The sequence below is a fragment of the Arvicola amphibius genome, chromosome 7, assembly GCF_903992535.2.
Source record: "Arvicola amphibius chromosome 7, mArvAmp1.2, whole genome shotgun sequence".
Taxonomy (NCBI): domain Eukaryota; kingdom Metazoa; phylum Chordata; class Mammalia; order Rodentia; family Cricetidae; genus Arvicola; species Arvicola amphibius.
In genome coordinates, this window is record NC_052053.1 from 20,582,161 (window position 1) to 20,601,200 (window position 19,040).

General features: G+C 37.3%; 2 protein-coding genes across 4 annotated transcripts in view; one reads left to right on the forward strand and one right to left on the reverse strand.

Moving 5' to 3' along the window:
* The window catches only part of Kcnh7 (potassium voltage-gated channel subfamily H member 7), a 426,118-nt gene extending 416,510 nt beyond the window's left edge, over positions 1-9,608 (forward strand). For all 3 annotated transcript variants that reach the window (XM_038335737.1, XM_038335738.1, XM_038335739.1), the window contains one exon: positions 1-9,608. In XM_038335737.1, the coding sequence (XP_038191665.1) occupies positions 1-267 (267 nt within the window). In that variant the 3' untranslated portion in view covers positions 268-9,608.
* Positions 9,519-19,040, reverse strand: part of Gca (grancalcin) — a 27,025-nt gene continuing 17,503 nt past the window's right edge. Inside the window, exons 4-8 of the mRNA XM_038335740.2 lie at positions 16,001-16,044; positions 15,584-15,731; positions 12,674-12,787; positions 12,303-12,361; positions 9,519-11,408 (exon numbers count right to left, since the gene is read on the reverse strand). Of these exons, the coding sequence (XP_038191668.1) occupies positions 11,382-11,408; positions 12,303-12,361; positions 12,674-12,787; positions 15,584-15,731; positions 16,001-16,044 (392 nt within the window). The 3' untranslated portion in view covers positions 9,519-11,381. The remainder of the gene's footprint in view (positions 11,409-12,302; positions 12,362-12,673; positions 12,788-15,583; positions 15,732-16,000; positions 16,045-19,040) is intronic.

The window sequence follows — 19,040 nt, forward strand, 5'->3', positions numbered from 1 at the left end:
TGCCCTGAATTTCTAGACCTTGAAAAATCTAAACTCAAATCCAAAGAATCCCCCTCAAGTGGAAGGCATCTGAACACAGCCTCAGAAGAAAAGTTGACTTCACCTTCAACACGGGATGGCGATGTGTCTGTAGAGCTTCACCCGCGACCAAGAAAAACCTACCTTCATCCCATCCGGCACCCGTCTCTGCCAGACTCTTCCCTAAGCACTGTAGGGATCTTGGGTCTCCATAGGCATGTCTCTGACCCTGGCCTTCCAGGAAAGTAATCCTTTTGTACTATTTCCTCCACATCCAATGTAAGTGCTTTTAATGGCTGTTTTCCTTTTTGTATTTAAATCCTCTCTACTTGACTCAGGGGCTCACAAGGTACCATTATATGCAAAAGTACTGTATATTTTTCCTAAATTGAAGCTTGTAGGGTAAAGTTGAGCAGTTAAGATGTAAATATACATTAAGAGCTTTTGGTTCCAAATGTTCAAACTGCCAGCATCTCAAGGCACCTTATTTTTTAATTTTATTTTTGAAATCATGTGCATGCTAGGAAACTCCAGTTTCTCTTGCATGGAGACTCCTATTTACCGCTTTTACTGAATCAGTGCTTGATTATGAAAAAGCCTTCCAGCAAATAAGAAACTGAGGAATGAAAGCGGTCATGATTGCAACTCAGATGATCCTCCACTCACAGGATTTCGGGGGGGGGGGGGATGGATAGAGGGAAGTTAGTCACTTTGGAGAACGGATTTCCTTCTCTATTGACATGTTTATAGTTACTTACCTTCATTTCCTAGGACAATATAAAAGAGGCCAGATTGGACTTACACATATTAGAAAGGAAGCCAAATCCAAAAGCACCATAGGATATGGTTCCTTCTTAATAGATTTGTAGTTTATTAATATAAACTCCAGACCACATGGAAGAAAACACCCTTGAGGTTTCCTCAGGAACTCAGGCCCTAGTTTCATGGCCCAGGTTTAGAAGACCTTCAGCAAAAGCTACTCATTTTGGAGAAGTAACAGAGCAAAGCTGTCCCAGGGAACTTCTGGGAGCTGCAGTCTCTGGGCCAGTGAGCAATCTATCCATAAGGAGTCTTTATATCCTGCTTTTAGACAGACAAGGAGGAGAGCAGAGACCTTTGTCTTTCTGCCCTACGTTTGGACAGACTGAGGAGGCGCACTGCTTCCCCAGGTTGTACTCAGCTAAACCATTATGAATACAGGACAATATCAGTGAGAGAATAAAATGGTCTCTCTAGCAAATTTTTCAGGAGCTTCCTTCATGAGCTTCCTAAAATATTTACGATAGTACATTTTTCTGAAGTCTTAAACTGAAGATTATTTTGTGTGCTGGGATGGCTCCTAACATGCCCCTTACACAAAAAGATATCCACAATTTGTTCAGATTTATATGAGACCAATCTTTCATTTTATTAAATAGTAGACACCCATATTTTTTAAATGTTCAGTTTCAGAGTATTTGTCAGCAAAATTGTCTTTTGAACGGGGTTGTTTCCTTGCTTTATTATCCTAGCTGTGGCAAACATTGTTCATTGGCCTGCCTAGAACCTTTTATTTTTTATTTGTTTATTTTTTTGAGACAAAGTTTCTCTGTAGCTTTGGAGCCTGTCCTGGAACTAGCTCTTATAGATCAGGCTGGCCTCGAACTCACAGAGATCTGCCTACCTCTGCCCCCCGAAATGCTGGGATTAAAAGCGTCCATCACCACCGCCCCGGCTTAGAAACTTCTTAAGTAAGTTGAAAATTACTTGAAAAATCCATTACGTATAGTATGGACTGATTCTGTATTGGTTCCATCACAGGATATATATAGTAGAAGAATATATTCTAACACCTTTGCGTGCTAGATACTGTTTTGGAAAAGGAGATGGCATTTGGGTTGTAAAATCAACACAGGAAAAACTACAATTTACAATTAATGATGGGTCAAACTCTAGTCAAATTTTATTTTCAACTCAATTATAATCTTAAAATTATTATATACTAGCCCTTAGCGTTCTTTTCTCCTGAACAAACACCTAGAAATTTGTTGGGAGCCTCTTAGTTTCTCTAAAAATTCTTATGAATTTTTATGAATTCCACAGAGCTTTAAATAGTAGTTTATCTGCACGTTATTAAATGGTTGAATTTTCTTTCACCTTTGACACTAATCGTTAATCCACTTAAATTGCAAGCAATTTATTAAATGCATATAACACTATTCCTCTGTTTTAATTGTGATGAGAGTGACCTTAAGCTGTGCTCTATATAATTTAAGCAGTCACGGAGTTTGCCAATCTGATCTGAGTGGGAGTAAACCTGTATATAGAGCACGCTCTTATTCTCACTTAATTTAAGAAAAGTAATCATAAGTGATTGTGTACTTACGGCAAAAGACCAGTCAAGTCAACGAAAGTATAATAATAAGAATGGGCTTCCCAAATCTTATGATATGGGACAGATAGAAATGTAGATTCCAGGCCCCTTTCATTCACTCATTCAGCAAACATTCGAACAAGGTGCCCCACACAGGACAGAGAGAGAGAGTCCTGTAAATAGCGAACAATCTAGATGTGGATTTAGAGATCTTATTTCCATATTGGGACACATTTCTGCAGCTGCAACACATTTCCTAAGGACTATTCTGCTTAGGCTCCATGGGCATTCCGAATACATTCACCAGAGATTGCTCATTTGTAAGGAGAGAGGATTTGGCAGGTGAGGAACTGAGATCTGATGGTTTGATCTGATTAGCGAATGCTTCAGCTGCAACATTTGGCATGGCATGCATGCAATTCGGCCTATTTGAAGCCTCCATTTATACTGCTTTATAAAAACTGGGCATGCAAGAAAAGGCAGACAAGGGGTAGTATACCAGCATCCAGCTGGCTTAGATTCTAGCACAATCCAAACCCCTTCCCTTCCTAATTTCTCCACATAGAATAATTCTTTGCTGTTTAAATAGTCTCAGAGGATTGTGTAGCGTTTCTTTTTTTCCCCACAGAATATTAATTTTAAAGGTTCCCAAGCAACATAAACATACATGTAGTCATAAATGTCAGATGAACAGTTGAACTGGCTTATGGATAACAAAAGCAATCATCCTGACATACAATCTGCATTCTCTTGTCCCAGCCGAAAAATAACTTTGAAATAGTATTACCCTACTTAGCACCCATAGTAAATGCAATCTGCCACCTCCAATTTGGGGTCCTGCCTAAGGCCGGGTCTAAATGCTGCACCAGCCTAAAAGCAGCCTAACTTTCCTTGGAAAGAATTAGAAGCACTGACATAACACCTTTGCCTTTAACCTAAAATTATTATTGGTCCCCTGTCCTTAAAAAAAAAAAAAAAATGCTGTCTTAAAGTTTATTTGGCTGAGATGTTCTCCTGCTGCTATTAATTGCTGGACAGAGAATTGCCTCTAAGACTCATCATTTTATCCCAGAGGGGAGTCCACTACTTTAATTAGTTGATGAGAAAACCAGGAATAAAAAAAGACAGAAATGATCCTTTTAACATAATAGTCACTAATTCAACAAACAGGGGAAAGCAGGGGGCCAATTTGAGACAACGTACATTTCAAGTCCATTATAATGGACTGGCCACGAGCATTAAGTTGTCTACTCCTCCAGTGAGGTACAGTGACACTAGAAATCAGGTTTAATACGTGCGTGTTAGAGCTCAAGGCTGTGTGGCCTCGAACTTGTACAATGGCTCCAAAATACCCAGGAGAAAAACACTTATATCCAAATGTCAATTTCAAATCACAACTTACACATCATAGGTAAGGATGAAATGTATCACGTCCTCGGTATATATAAAAGAGTAACTAAAATATATAACATGCTTTGTAGTCAGGGAAAAAAGCAATTCAGTAGATTAATTAGCTAGAAATGAACTGCAACTGGCTATAATTTAACACAAAGAACTCTATATTGTTGATTCAGGGATATAAACAAAACCAGAAAACAAGTTCTCAATGTGTTAATGGGCTTGTCATTCAATGTTTAAAACCTTTAGATCAAAAAAAAAAAATTGAGTAGGTATTTGATTTTGAATCCCAGTTTTGTGGTAACGTAAACATGTCAATACCCTGCATTCCAAGAGGCCCTGGGAAGACAGCTTGCTGCGGGGTGTCCGCAAACGGTTGTCTTAAGATAGCAGTGCTCACATCACCTCAGAACTTGGAAATGAAAAGTTCTGGGTCTCATCCCAGATCCCATTTAAAAAAAAAAAAAAAAAAAAAAAAAGTGAAGGCTGGGACCCAGCACTGGTTCAATGAGCTCTCCTTAGCTTGGTCTGTGTGCGAACTGAAACACAGAGATCCGCAAAGTGTTCCCTGACATCAGGCCAACTTGAGCCTAGCAGCCCTTCTTCCACTCGCACGCCCTGGGGCCCTGAGTGAAGAATCTCCCTCTCTGAGTTTTCTCCTGAGTCTTAAAAAATGAAATGATAGTTGTTGCCTCACAAAAGTCTGAGGAACAAAATCGAATAAAGAAAAGTGCCTGGCACAAAGTAGGTGCTTAAAAAAAAATTCCTAAAATGCGCCCACCCCCGCGCGCCGCCACAAGAAACACGACATTAAAAACAATTAAGAAAAGTTTTCTTTTGAACAAGTGCTAAGTAACTGAATCGCTGTTCCCATGACGAAAGCTTTTGATTCTGAAAAACGTAACTGTAGCTACCATCTTCCCTTAACTTTGTGCTATTAGCGCTGCAGCTTTAAAGGGAGAATATTGATAATAACGGCGGTGAGAATGATTCCCACGGTCAAAAAAATAATAATTGCTCTGAATTAATGTCGGATTCTGCACTGTGCAGTGTCTCCTTGGACATGAGTGTTCCCACATGGGTATTTCAAACTCTTTACAAAATACAGTCCAATTTGAAAGTAAACACAATGCTGTTTTTACAAAAACTACACCTTCCCAGGGTAACGGACGTTAAGCACCCAGCTCCTTTCCCTCGTTGCACAGGGCATTCTGAGTTCTCGTGTGGAATGCTGGAAACGGCCAAAAGGCTCGGCATGGTAAAGCTGAAATCAAGCCCGACCTATCCCATTTATGGTTGATGAAAAGCCCAAAGTGACCCTCAGTATCCAAATCCATGTAAATAACAAGTGACTTTTGAACTATCTCTCTGAAACATACATATGGAGGAGTGTGGAAACCAGGCACTGTGTAAAGATGCAAATTCATCCTGTGGTTTGCACGGCACCACACAGTGGTGTTCAGGTAGTGGCGTGGCAATGATTGCCACGTGATTATCTGTCTTGCCTCCACCCGACTCTCCACACTGACACTCAGTATACAACAAACCCCCAAGTGGTTTTCATGCCCCTGCCAACGAAGAGATTGCTAAAAGGAAACAGGATTGGAGGGGCCACCTCTCCTGCCTTAGCTCCCAACACCTATAGACACATCCACAATGCAGATGTGCAGATGTGTTCTCGGTTTTACATAGGTTGCCCCTTCTCTCCCTGATGCCCCAAATGTTCTCATTTAGAGCTGCGTGCTTCTGTTTCTTCTTAAGCTGATGTTAGCCTTTTAAAAACTAAAGGCATATATTTTCAATGCTTTATAAAATATTAGGTATCATGACTAAGCAAGGTCTACCATGCCTAGGATGTCATTATATTCTCTTGTGGTAAAATACACTTTGTTTTAAAGCCCAGTATAGAAAAAACAAAATTCACAGAAGACGCAGACTCACATTTAACAGCATGAAAAGAAACTACCACAGAGATTATTTCGTTGACTAGTTCGTGGAAGTTGAGAGATGACTAACTGGAAGTTATTTTAAATTGCCATGTTATAACTATAAATGAGAATAAAAAAATCACAGTAATGGAATGTATTCAAAAGTATACACCCAGCTGACCGAGTCCATCGCTTTACCAGTCATGATCAAACCAGTAAACACAGTAAAAAACAACCGCGATATAGTGCTCCCAATTAAATATTTTTATTGTGCGAGGTGGAAATGTGAACATGGCTATTCTTTTAAAAGTAATGTCAAGACTTAGATTAATTCCTAAACTGTACTCATGTCATCTGGGACGCCCATTAGTCAACGTGTTTTGAAAGTTGTGAAATAATTGGGGACACCTGTGATTTCAAAGAGTTCTATGCTTAACTCACATTCTCTGGGCTGCTTCTGGTATATTATGACGCAGTTTTAAAACTCCCACATGTGAATAACCACAACCGTGAGCATTTTAACTGCATTAGTTTTCATTTTGATTTGCATTGTTTGCGGGTGCACGAGCATAGTCTACACCACATTCCTTATCCCTAACCAGAAGGAAACATGAAGGATGGATAGAGTTGTGACGGGCTCTCCCCACATTCTCCTCAGTTATGACAGCAACGAAATGCCATGGCACCCTTCTCCTAAGTGGTACAAAAACACAGTAAAAAAAAAAAATCCCTACTTTATGCCTAGGCGCCTATGGATTTGAATGAAAGGCCCAAGACCTCTTTATAGCTGAAATGTTCAGCTTATAATGCTGATGAGAAAATACATTATCCCAGAAGGCTTGCCAGTCAATGAATAACGTACTTCAGAAAAGAATGTGTGTGATCACTTGAAAATGTGATCTGATCTAAGGAAGCTCACTCACATCCTGTTACATAGAACTTGAGAATGCTTTAAATGAAACGAAACCATCGACCAAAACACATACTACTTCATAGTCTTTATGCACATAATGTAGCATGGAATCATAATGCTTTGGAAATATTCTGTGCAGAAATATTTATTTTTTAGCCAATATTTTCCTCAAAGATTGGTATGTGGTGTTGACAGTGTAATCTATTTGCACAGTTAGTTTTGCAATAACCTTCTACAAATAACTGTACATAAGAAAAATGTAAATTTCCTGTAAAAATGGTTGCAACATTTTGGTAGCTGAAAGAAGTATACAAGTTGTATTGAAAATATAGTATATATATATATATACCTAATTCAAGAATGAAACATAATTTATGATCTATTTATACATGAAAAATTCAAGAATTTGTAAAAGAATTTATTTTGGGGGAAAAGAAAGTAAATCTTATTAGCTAGTTAGTGTACTTTTAATAGCGAAGCCAACAAATTCCAACATTTTATTAGGTACAGTACTAGATATAGGCATGGTGGTGCTGATCAATTCGAAATTCACATCATTGTCACAGTGCTACAGTTTTACCGAGGCCCAGCAGACCAACAGCAAGCTGGGCTGAGTGGTGGAAGCATTAAATCTGAACAGAAAGAACTCAGAAACATTTTACTTATTACCCCATCAGAACTACGGTAGTAAATGACTGACATGTTTACTGTTCACTAAAATTGTCTGAAGAAAAAAAAATGGCCTTTAACATGCATTCAAAATAGCTCATTTGTAATGAAAGCTTGGCTCATCTTTTCATTCAAGAATAAAAGTATGCAGCTATGATTTCCTCTTGCTTCAGTTTCATATGGGCTTCATTTCTCCCCTAGTTGCTTTTGCGTCAGTTAAGAAAATTCATACTACCCTCAAAGACACTTCTAAACAAAAATTCGTTGGCTCTGACACAGCATGCGCTAAGGGTAGCACTGTCTGTGTAGTGGCATAGATTCTTCATGCTTCCTTTTTAAGATGTAAGAAGTCAAGAGCATATGTCCCCATGTATTAAAAGTAAAACCAAACTTATTACAGGCAGCAGGAAATATTACATTGCCCTCTGTCAGAGAAACTGATTGTGAAATCAGAGTCAAAGTACAGAAGGCAAAATACCTGGAAAATGACACTGTATAATTATCTCTTATCCTACGACACATTTGAGGGTCCTGCATTTACACAACTGTGAGAAATTAAATATATATGCATAAAAAGTCCAGTAAATCCTAAAGTCGACTTTAAATGGCCTATAATTTACAAACTAACAAGAGTCTTTAATTAGTGTGTTTCTAGAACAGTGACATCCTCACCGTTCAGGCTACCTTTTGCAATTTCAATAATCATAGAAAATAAGATAACTAAATAAGCAACACAAACAATTAAATCGAAATGGCTATATGCATGTGTCAATATATTTAGATGTTTACGCTTAGAGAAAAGGTTAAACTCCAACCCCCAATACGTCAGAATTGGAAATCCACCATCCCTGGCTCACACATCTCTCCATATAGCTATTCAATGAAGCTCTGTAATTCCTTAATGTTAATGAAGGGGCTCACCTGACAACAAGAGCAGCACATGGGCCAAAACCTTGTCCATTTTCTATTTGTGGTGCACGGTAGGCAGGTAGAAGCACTCTGTATGTTTAGTTACTATATGTTCAGACTGACAGAAGCGAGCCTGGGTTTTAATATACTGCACTATGTGTAATGAAGCTACTTGGATTAAATGAGTGATAAGAACATACGTTTTTCCTTTGTAAGAAGGAAAAAATTGTCTAAAAATAAGAAGGGGACATGACAAGAAGGATTCAGAGCACAGGTTTCCTAGCATCCAAAGGGCAGACTGGTCTAGAGTCAGAAGGGGTCCCCGAGTTCTCCACATGTTTTGCTAGCTATTCTTCTCACTGCTTTAAACTACAAGGAAATTTTAATCTAATATATGGAGAGATGTCTTGGTATTGTTCTAAATGAGAAATGAGAATGGTATTCATTTAAAATGCTGTCTGCATTCTCCACCTCACAGACGTTCTAAACATCTGCATTGTACCCCCAGCATAAGTACACACTCTCCAGACATAGTATAGACGATACCTTAGCCTTAGGCACTTATTTGAGGAAGCTTAACTCACTACATAAATGATTGCATTAAAACAAACAAAAGGGATCTTTTCAAGCAAGTACCAAAGTAATAAAAGAGCCACGATTGAGTTTTATAATTTTAGCTGGAGGATGTGATAACCAAAAGTAGTCCGGAATTCTGAGCAATGGGTTCAATTTACAGATTATTAAAAACATACCCTTATCAAATTTACAGAAAGTTGTTCATGAAGCAGGACAAAATATATCCATTTTAATTTGTCAAAGATAAAAGGACATTTTTTTAAAAGCACATTTCTCATAAGTAGTACGGATTTTGTTTGTTCAATTAGTAATATCATAAGATTACAAGTGAACTCGATGTGTATATTTTAATTAAAGAAATAATCACAAATTGATTTTGTTATTTTTTTAATTGCACAGAGTTTAAACTACCTTGATAAATTCTACTCTCTTCCAAGGTAAATGCCTTTTCTGAAAATAAATATATAACTTGAATATGTATTTGTTACTTTCCTTTTTCTGAGTGCATGCCTAAAATAGGTTAATGAGCACAGCCCTTAAAAGACATTTTCAGTGGACCAAATCGAGACTCCCACGGCATTGATTTTCCCTGGATGTAATTTGAAATGTGTAAACTGCCACTCAAACTAGAAGTGCAATACCTGACATCTAGTTATTTGGCAATCTTTTAGATAACAGCTGAATTAATGCACTGTTGTTGAACTGACGCATCTCATAACAGTACATATGTAACAAATTTTGTATGATACAAAACTTTACAGCAAGCTATTTGAATGTTTATTAAAAAATTCTCAAAATGACATGGAAACATGTTTACTGTATAAATAAAAGCACTTATACATCACGAGTGTTCATTCTTCAATAATTTATAACATCATACTGTGGCTTCATTTTCCTACAATGGCTTCAGATTCTGTACATTCAATGGTTCAGCTAATATTCTTTCAGGTTATCAAATATGTGGTCATGAAACACAATCAGAGGACAGTTTGTGTGACATATTCATCAGTCAGTTTTTATAAAACTGACCAAATGTATTTGATAGCAAACTATAGAGAACCAGTGTCAAAATGATTAGGCATCACTTCTTTACACGGATCTTTTCAGTAAAAGCATTTTTACATTTTTCTGTAATTATAAAAGGGGTTTGCCCATTAAAAAACATGGCATTTTCTTTAAAAATATTTAATTTGGTCACCAGTTAAACTAAAATTATATCTGTTTGCATTTTTCTTCAGCTAGATATATATTCAGTTAAAATATATGACAATTTAGTGATCTATCAAATCTTCATTAATAAAGACAGGTGTCTTCCACATTAGAAACGAAATTAACTCTGACACCTTATACCAGAGGACTTAGTGCAAAGAACTTGATGACTACTTGAGATCTCTATAGAAAATTTCACCAGAAATGCTGCTAACAGGGTCCACAAAGGGAAAAAGAAATCAAAACACTTCTTGGTACACACCCCCCACACACACACTCACACACCCCCACGCACACACACACTCACACATACACACACTCACACACACGCACACGTGCACACACATTCATACCATTAATCCAACATAGAATTCCTGAACAGTAGGGGATCACATGAATTTTTTCTCATTTTATAAGCTGTCGCCATCACCTAGGGGCAGCACCTGGGTTTAAAGAAGAAACAAGAATAAATGCTGACACTTCACTAAAAGGTGTCATTCTCCAAAACTGGTTGATTTTGAGAAAGAGGACATTTTAGGCTATCTATGCTATTGCTAAGAAAAGAGAAAGATATCTTCATTTTAAAATTTTAAGGCAGGCACACGTCTGCACGCCTTGAACCTCCATACACAAACTGGGCAAGACAGGAGGACAATGGGTTTGTGTCCTGCTGGGCCATGTAGGAAGATCCTGTCTCACAAAACAAAGCTAAGCAGAAACAAAGATGTTAAAAAGAAAAAAAAAAGAAAAGAAAAGAAAATAGGAAGACAATAAAATATTTTGTAGAAAAATAAACAATGAAATAAAAAAGGTAAAACAATACCTATTACCGTAGGCTGACAGACTCAAATTCAGATAGTTTTTGGAGTTACAGATTTCTTATTCATAGGCCAAGAACACGAGGTTATGTTCTCTGGTGGGGTAATCAAAGCCAAAGCCAGCAAATGCACAGATGTCCCCTCTAACTGACTTACTCCCAGAAACAGCCACAGACGTGAACAAAATCAGAAGTACAACTTGTAGCCTTTGGATAACATGATTACGTTTTATCTAGACTTATGTTACTTGGCTTCATAGACAATCTGTCACGTAACTACATTTCTATACACTATTATTGTTAAAAAACGAAGGCTCAGATGCGCTGATATCAATCAACTACATATCATTAGCAACATTTCAAGATGGCGTGCGTATTTCTGCAACACCGTAACTTTTCCAAAAAATAATATATCCCAAATAAAAACATTATTGCATTGAACTGTGCTTTAAGGTAAATTAACAGGAAGGGGACGAAGCTTTAACAGGAAGGGATACAAAAAAGTTCATCAAGCTTCTAGTTTTAGGTAGTCCAGTCTGTTTCAGTGAAGCAGAAGGATTCTTCAGTATTCACCTTTTCAATGCTATGCTGTCAAATGGTCATAGTGCCCTGCAGAAACTAAGACACGAGGGGCGTTATCATGAGGCAACAACAGTGGTTTTGTTTTAAATGAACTATATTCCATGAGAACATTTACTATAAGAAAAGGAAACTGTTTAAGACTTATAATTCAAACACATATATATATCGATAAAGTATTGTCTACCACATACCTACCATTAAGAGATAGAACAAATCCAGAACAAAACTTCTAAAGCACTGAAGCACACATGAAAACCACTAGCTTCAATTAGGAACAACCGCAAGTGGGTTCATGGGGAGTGTTTGAATTGAAAGAGTAGCAGCAGCTTCATATTTTGTCACTGAAAATATTCTCTCTCTCTCTCTCTCTCTCTCTCTCTCTCTCTCTCTCTCTCTCTCTCTCTCTTTCTCTCTCTCTCTCTGGAAAAGATAACTGCAAGTTAACAACTCTTCATGAAAATCATGCTAGTGCTTACCATTAAAATATTGGAAAAAGAAACTCCAAACATGTGTTGTGAGATTTTTACAGTATACCAACAATAACCTTACATTTGTATTAGTGAGAAATGTGGGAAACAACGTAGCCACCCAAGGTATTATTTTCAGGGTTTGTGCTCTGGATCAATTACTGGTTTTCAACATTTTATTGCATCTATATATTTATCAATTAATTGTGTGCATGTGTGTGTGTGTGTACACACTTGTATACATGTTCACGACCTCATGTCATGAAACATATGTGGAACTCAGAGGACAGCTTTCACGAGAATGTTTTCTCTTTCCATCACATGGGTCCCAGGACTAGAACTCAGGATATAAGATTGGTAACAAACATCTACATGTTAAGCTACCTTGCTAGTCCCATCACTTAATGTCTTTTCAATAACTAACAACAAAGCACAAATGTTAGAGTGTATTCAGAATACTTACATCCTCATACATGAAGTTCACAATCCCGTGTTGCAAGTGATCTCTTCGTCTAAAGAAATCTTTACACACAAAAATGATGTTTTAGGATTATAATGGAAAACCCATTAATTCCCAGTGCCAAACGTCTCCTTGTACTAAGACTGCTCATATCTTAAGTGTCTTAGCATTCTAAGAACCATAAATATATAAATCTTCTAAAGTTCAGAGATTCCAATGTTTCTTTACTTATATTCATATTTTAAATCCTTGAGACTATTTAGATATCATAGTGAATAAAGAAGAGAAAACACTTATAATTTGCTAAAAGAAACAAAGACACTATTCAAGAAAAATGGCCACATAAATTGAATCCACTTTGAGATGCTGAATACCTGTCAGGGCACGGAGTTTCACACAGCAGGCCACATAGTCATCAAAGAAAATTCTGCCATTCTTGCTGTAGCGTTTAACAATAGCAGCTAGTGTCTGGGGACTCAACCTATAACCTAAGGAAGAAGATTGACACATTAAAAACTTCAAAGTTAAATACCATGAAATACCCAAAACACAGCTATTAATAAAGTCATGAAAAAGAAATAACTCTCAAAATTATTTCTAGACAAAATATATCCTATTTATTTTTGTCAGGACTGAGAATTGACTATAAGTGCTTACACACGGGAAAGAGGCAAAAACTCTACCTCTGAATCAAAGCCCTCAAAAGCATATTGTTAAAACACATTAATATTAAAAATGCTAAGACAAGAGATTTGTTAGTAATTCCACCAAGTGTTACAGAGCTGACACAATTGTAACTTTGTAACACAATCAATTCTAAAGAAAGAAAACAATTACCTCCTCTGGCACCTAAAATATATTTATTTTTATGCCAGGCAATGGTGGCACACTCCTTTAGGAGGCAGAGGCAAGCAGATCTCTGAGTTTGGAGTTTGAGACTAGCCTGGTCTACAGAATGAGTTCCAGGACAGTCAGGGCTAAACAGAGAAACCCTGCCTTGAAAATCCATTTTATATATATATATATATATATATATATATATATATATATATATATATATATATATATATCACTAATCTAGCTAAAGATAAAAATCAGTACCAGAAGAAAAAAACTCTATCTGTAGTTATTGTAAAATACAACCCATAGGGCTAGGGACCAGGGCACTTCCTTAGGTTGTATTCCCAACACTACAAAATAAAATAAACCATATATACAAAATAATATATGATTTTTTATATATACAAGATACATATGCAAGATCATATATGTGTAGGTACATACATCATACATATATTTACATACACACACACACACACACACACACACACAAACACACATTATCTGCCAGAAAACATTCTTAAAGTAAGAGTCATACCAAAACACACAAGTCGACCACGTGAAAGTGAATTTAGGCATCCTTCTAGTGAGTTATGATCTGGATGTGGTATGAATACAATTCCTAAAATTTCCCCGTAACTTGAATGACTCTAAAGATATTTGAAGGTGTTAAGTTGGAACAGTCTGAAAAAAACTTAAACCTTTCATTACAGTTTGAGGGAACACACACAACACAGCAATTGTTCGTAGGTCAGAAGGCAACTTGGCAGGAGTCAGCTCTCTCCTCCCACCACAAGGGCCCTGAGAATCCAAATTCAGGCCATTCAGTTTGGCACTAGGTGCTTTTGCAAGCCTCAGAAAAATCTTTTCTTACACTTGGATGCTTGGTTGACCCCTTTGAACCTTTTTACGTTTTGGGGAAAAAAAATACTACATTAATTTTTTAAAATAACACTATTAAAGGTTGAGTTGAATTGATTATTATTATGGATCTACAGCTAAACATGTTTATATAGCCAGGATTTTCCCTATATACGAAAGCAAAATTCCTATTTATATAACTAACTTTAAAATCTTCACTAGTTTGAGCTCTTTGGCATATAATTTAAGCCCATTGCCTTGAGCTTACATTTTAATTTTCAAACAGGTAATTTTTATGTATATACATTTTGTTTATAAATAACCTACACAAAATTATAAGATAAGAAAATTAAGAAAACTACTTAAAGTTAGGCAAAACTTCATAAACTATGACCTACGCTTACAACTCAGGAGATGGAGGCAGAAGGAATTCAGTAAATTAGAGGCAGGCCTGGGCTACATAGCAAGTTCCAGATCAGGCTGAGTTATAGAGTGAGCAGAGTGAGAATCTGTCTAAAAAATAAAGAGACGGAGGGAGGGAGGGAGGGAGGGAGGGAGGGAGGGAGGGAGGGAGGGAGGGAGGGAGGGAGGGAGGGAGGGGCGGATAAAAGAAGGGAAGTACCATCACATTACAGCATTACATGTTAGCAAATTAAGCATCATTGTGTGTGTGTGTGTGTGTGTGTGTGTGTGTGTGTGTGTGTATTACCACTCTTTGCAAGTGAACCAAGAACCTTAGCCTATAAAAAGTACAATAAAAATAGTTACACCTTTTAAACTAATCTGCAATGCAATCTTCCCACTTTGAAGTTTTTCCATACCTATCTCATGTGTTCTAAATTGCGTGAGAACAAAGAAGGAAAACGAAACAAATTATTCTTTCAGTTGAAAAGCTAGACTCCGATACAGACATGTGTGGTTGACTGAGATAAGTCTTTCATGAATAATTAAAGAGTCCACCAAATTACAAACGAATGGAATGCAGGTGGTGGATGCTAACATTAGGAATGATAATTATATGCAAGGAATTAAGAATGAATGAAAGACTGCCTTTGGAAGAAACCTCAGACAAATTTACGGACTGGAGACAGGGCTCCGAGACACTATGCTGGTCTCAAACATGTAAGACTGAGGTTCAATCTTCAATACGACAATAAGGTGAAGAAATAACAACAATAATGATTGTATTAGTGTCTTGGATCAGAATTTACTTACAACTGTGAGCCCAAATTGAGGAACACACTAACAGAAAACTTAGTAAATTAAACAACTCAGATTCACAGTTTGCAAACTGAAAAGATCACTCAGTGGTTAAGAACACTTTCTGCTCTTGCAAGAGGACTAGGTTCAGTTACTAGCGTGCATATGATAGCTCACAACCTTCTGCAACTCCAGTTCCAGGGAATCTGACACCCTCTTCTGGGTTCCTAGAGCAACAGGCACACACATGGTACATATACAAACTTGCAGGCAAACACTCAAGCTCATAAAATAAAATAAACACCTCTTTTATAAATATAAAGAGTTCATTACTTGATCAATGAGCAAAGATGATTCTCCTGGATTCTAAAGTATGTTCTTACCCATAAGGGTGATGGCTTGGCTCAGCTCATGGTGTTCTACGGTGCCACTTTGGTCTTGATCAATAGTCATGAAGTTCTGCTTCCAGGCATTCAGCGCTGCCCAAAGCTCCTTGAATTCATTGAACCCCATTTTTCCTGTATAATCTCTCTAACAGTTTTATTAACAAAAATAAGCTTTGTTAGCCAAGAGAATTTATCTGATCCTACACCCCAAATCACTAAAAAGGACATATTCTTGTATAGTTAGCTAGCAGAATCCAGTCAATGAGTAGATTGCTGTGTGAAAATGTAATTATATAGACTTTAAGCAGGATCTTACAAAATACAGTTAGATCTAAAATAACTGACTTAATGTTAAAAAAGCAATAACTCTATATTTATAATATAAAGATATTTTCTATCTTTATTCAAGGATACATCCAACATGGCAATCATAATTCTGCAGGTTTCCAGACTGAAGGCTGCAAAAGATATTCAGTATTAAAATATTAAATTATTCTCAGTTTTATCTACAAAACATCAGGATAATCTTCAGTTTCTCAAAAAATTTTTAAAAATCACAAACAATATAAAAATCACAATTTTATATTTATTTTAAATATAGAATATTTATATGTTAATATAAATATATATATTAAATATGTATTGGCTGTTAAGCACTTAGAATAATAAAAATAAAATACATTTTAAAAATGACTGTCGCCAAACTATTGACACTAACTGAGGTCAGTAACCAGGTAAGCAGTTACAGAGTAGCCTAAAGTTAGTGTGATGAACACATTACAGGCACTCGGAGTGGCTTTGCCAGGAGTCCGGGCAGAAAGTTGGTTTCAGTCTTTAAATCACCAGAGACAGAGAGAGGGAGGTTGACCTGGATATCTGCTATGTACTCAGAAGCCAGAAGCTGTGCAGGGCTTAGAGAACATAAGAGGACATCGGGAAGGCAAAGAAGGCCAAACAGAGAAACTCTTGAATATTACACTGTAAATCAATGACCTTCCCTGTGGTGATACAGCAGAAAAGAAAGTGGTACACTTCCTCCACTTGAACTCTGCTTTACAACAAAAGGCTCAAGGTGAAAAGAGATCAGGGTATACGTGAAACACATGAGGGCATAGTAAGAGAGGTCTGGTAGGGAAGCCTGAGCCGCTGAGCTAAGGCAGCTGTCTTCTCTTCAGAGAGGGGAGAAAGGAAGACCACTACTAGCCACGTGAGGAAAGGAGTTCTGGGGTTCGCATCGACCATTCCTTGGAGACACAATCTCTCTCACAGCAAACCCGCTGATCCCCTGGCTCCTAGTCTCTTTCCCCCATTTTTCTGCCATGATCTACAGGCAACTAATGAATGCAGAGAGCAGGAGCAAACAGTTTTTCCATGGGAGAGGTCAACAGTAGGTTATACGGTACAAAAGGTCAGCCCTGAACACATCCATACAAGCAACACCATACAGACTGAGAAGGATTTGTTTACGAGTCTAAAAATATATATGTATATACATATATGGATGGATGGATTTGAAAGACAGAGCAAGGAGTACATGGGAAGGCTCAAAAGGAGAAAATAGAAACACGAAATTATGCAGTTATATCATAAATTAAAAAAAGTAATTAAAAAGAATGGGGTTACTAGAAACATTGACATTTCCATATTTATTTACAATGAAGACCCTAGAAAAACAAGTTTAGTCTTTCCAACCTTTAATGCAATTATATTCAAATAGTTGGGTTTATTTATCTAAAAAAGGAATGTGTTAGCAAAATTCAGGTAAGTTTATAGGATTCTCTTATCTCCTTGATATTAAATAGTGAAAAAATAATTTAGATTCACTTTATTTTATATTGCTTGATAACATTTTGAAATCCTTAAAGCCAATTAAAGGAGATAAATTTCAAAATACCTAAAGAAAAAGCAATAAAATATTCTGCTAGGAACAAGAGCTGATTTTCTTTAGCTGTTCTGGGTGGTGTCAGTGTTAGGGTTGTTGGTTATGGCATGCTAAGAACAACACTCATCAGACCCTCAGTGAGGGCTTGCTGGTCAGGAAGTGTGGGTGCATTCCTTTGTCGCTGTTGTACAAAACACCCAAACAATGGAGCAAGTGGTGGCTGGTCACGTTCTGTCTGCAGTCAGAAGCAAAGGGAAATCAATGCTTTCTACTTTTCCTCCTTTCATTAGGACTCTAGCCTATGAGGTGTGTCTTTCACACTCAGCGTGGGTCTTCCTAGAAATGCCCTGATGCACTCACCAGGCTGTGTGTCTAAGGTGACCCCAAACACAGCCACGCTTGAGGTGAAGACTAACCATTACAGTGGGTTACATGCTTTTACACAAACATGCCGAATGTGTACAGCAATTCTAATTTTACAAATCAAGAAATCTGAGCCAAGAAAACAACGGTTTTCTGAATTCATAAAGGTAGTAGATAGAACCAGCCAAACTTGGGACTAATGTTCCTCCGTGAGTAAACTACTAGAAATTGAAGAAAGTTACATGAAAAAAATTCTGTATATGTCATCTTTTTTCAAGTTGACTTGGTTCACATTCAGGAAGTGGGATAATCTAACCAGATTAAAACAAAAATTAAAAATATAATCAACAAATAAGTATGTCCTAATCTCAGGATAGGACTAGGTATTTAGAGAGTAAATATTTTTATAAAGTGGAGAGACAGACTTTTCATCAAGAAAATGACACATTTTACTTTCTCCTTAACGCACTGCAGTGGACAGATTTTTTTTGTTTTAAACCCTTAGAGGAAAAGGGAAAAACAGAAAAAAGTTATTTTGCAAGTTAGAAAGTCAAGGGATATGGCTATTTAATGTTTATGCATAAAGAGAAATTCTGAGAAACAACTTAGTTACCTTGGGAAAGATGCCAAATATCTAAGTATTTGGCAGCTTCTGAACATGTGTGTGAAGGTGGAGCTAAAAACAGAGCTGAGGAAAGGGCTATTTTAAGAGCATGTGACGACCCAGTCCCTCTCTGCCTCTAGCTGGATGGCTGTCACACCTACCCTCTCACCCAGCGGGAGTTTTGCTTTCTGGAGAGGTTTCTAGGACACTAGGCACAATGGAATGAACTATACCAAACGTGAGCCCATCATCTAAAAATTTGCATAGACTTGGGAACCCTGAAACAACAGAAAGGGCAGCCCAAAGGGAACAAAGGAAATCTCCCATGGCAGTGACACCTGAACCACACAGTCCAAACGTCCAGCTTCACCTTCCGAAGCAGCCCACAGTCAACAAGTCTAGGACTCATACTCGGCATTCCCGGGAGACATGAGCAACCAGGTGTCATCAGACACCCAAGAAATGACAAGGGAGACGGCCAAATAAGCTGATGAATAAACATACTGCTGAGGAAGGAAAGGCCATGTAAGCACATAATAATAGTTTCAGAGAAATAATAGAAAGCATAACATTTGTGAAAACGAACAGAGACTCTTAGCGCTTAC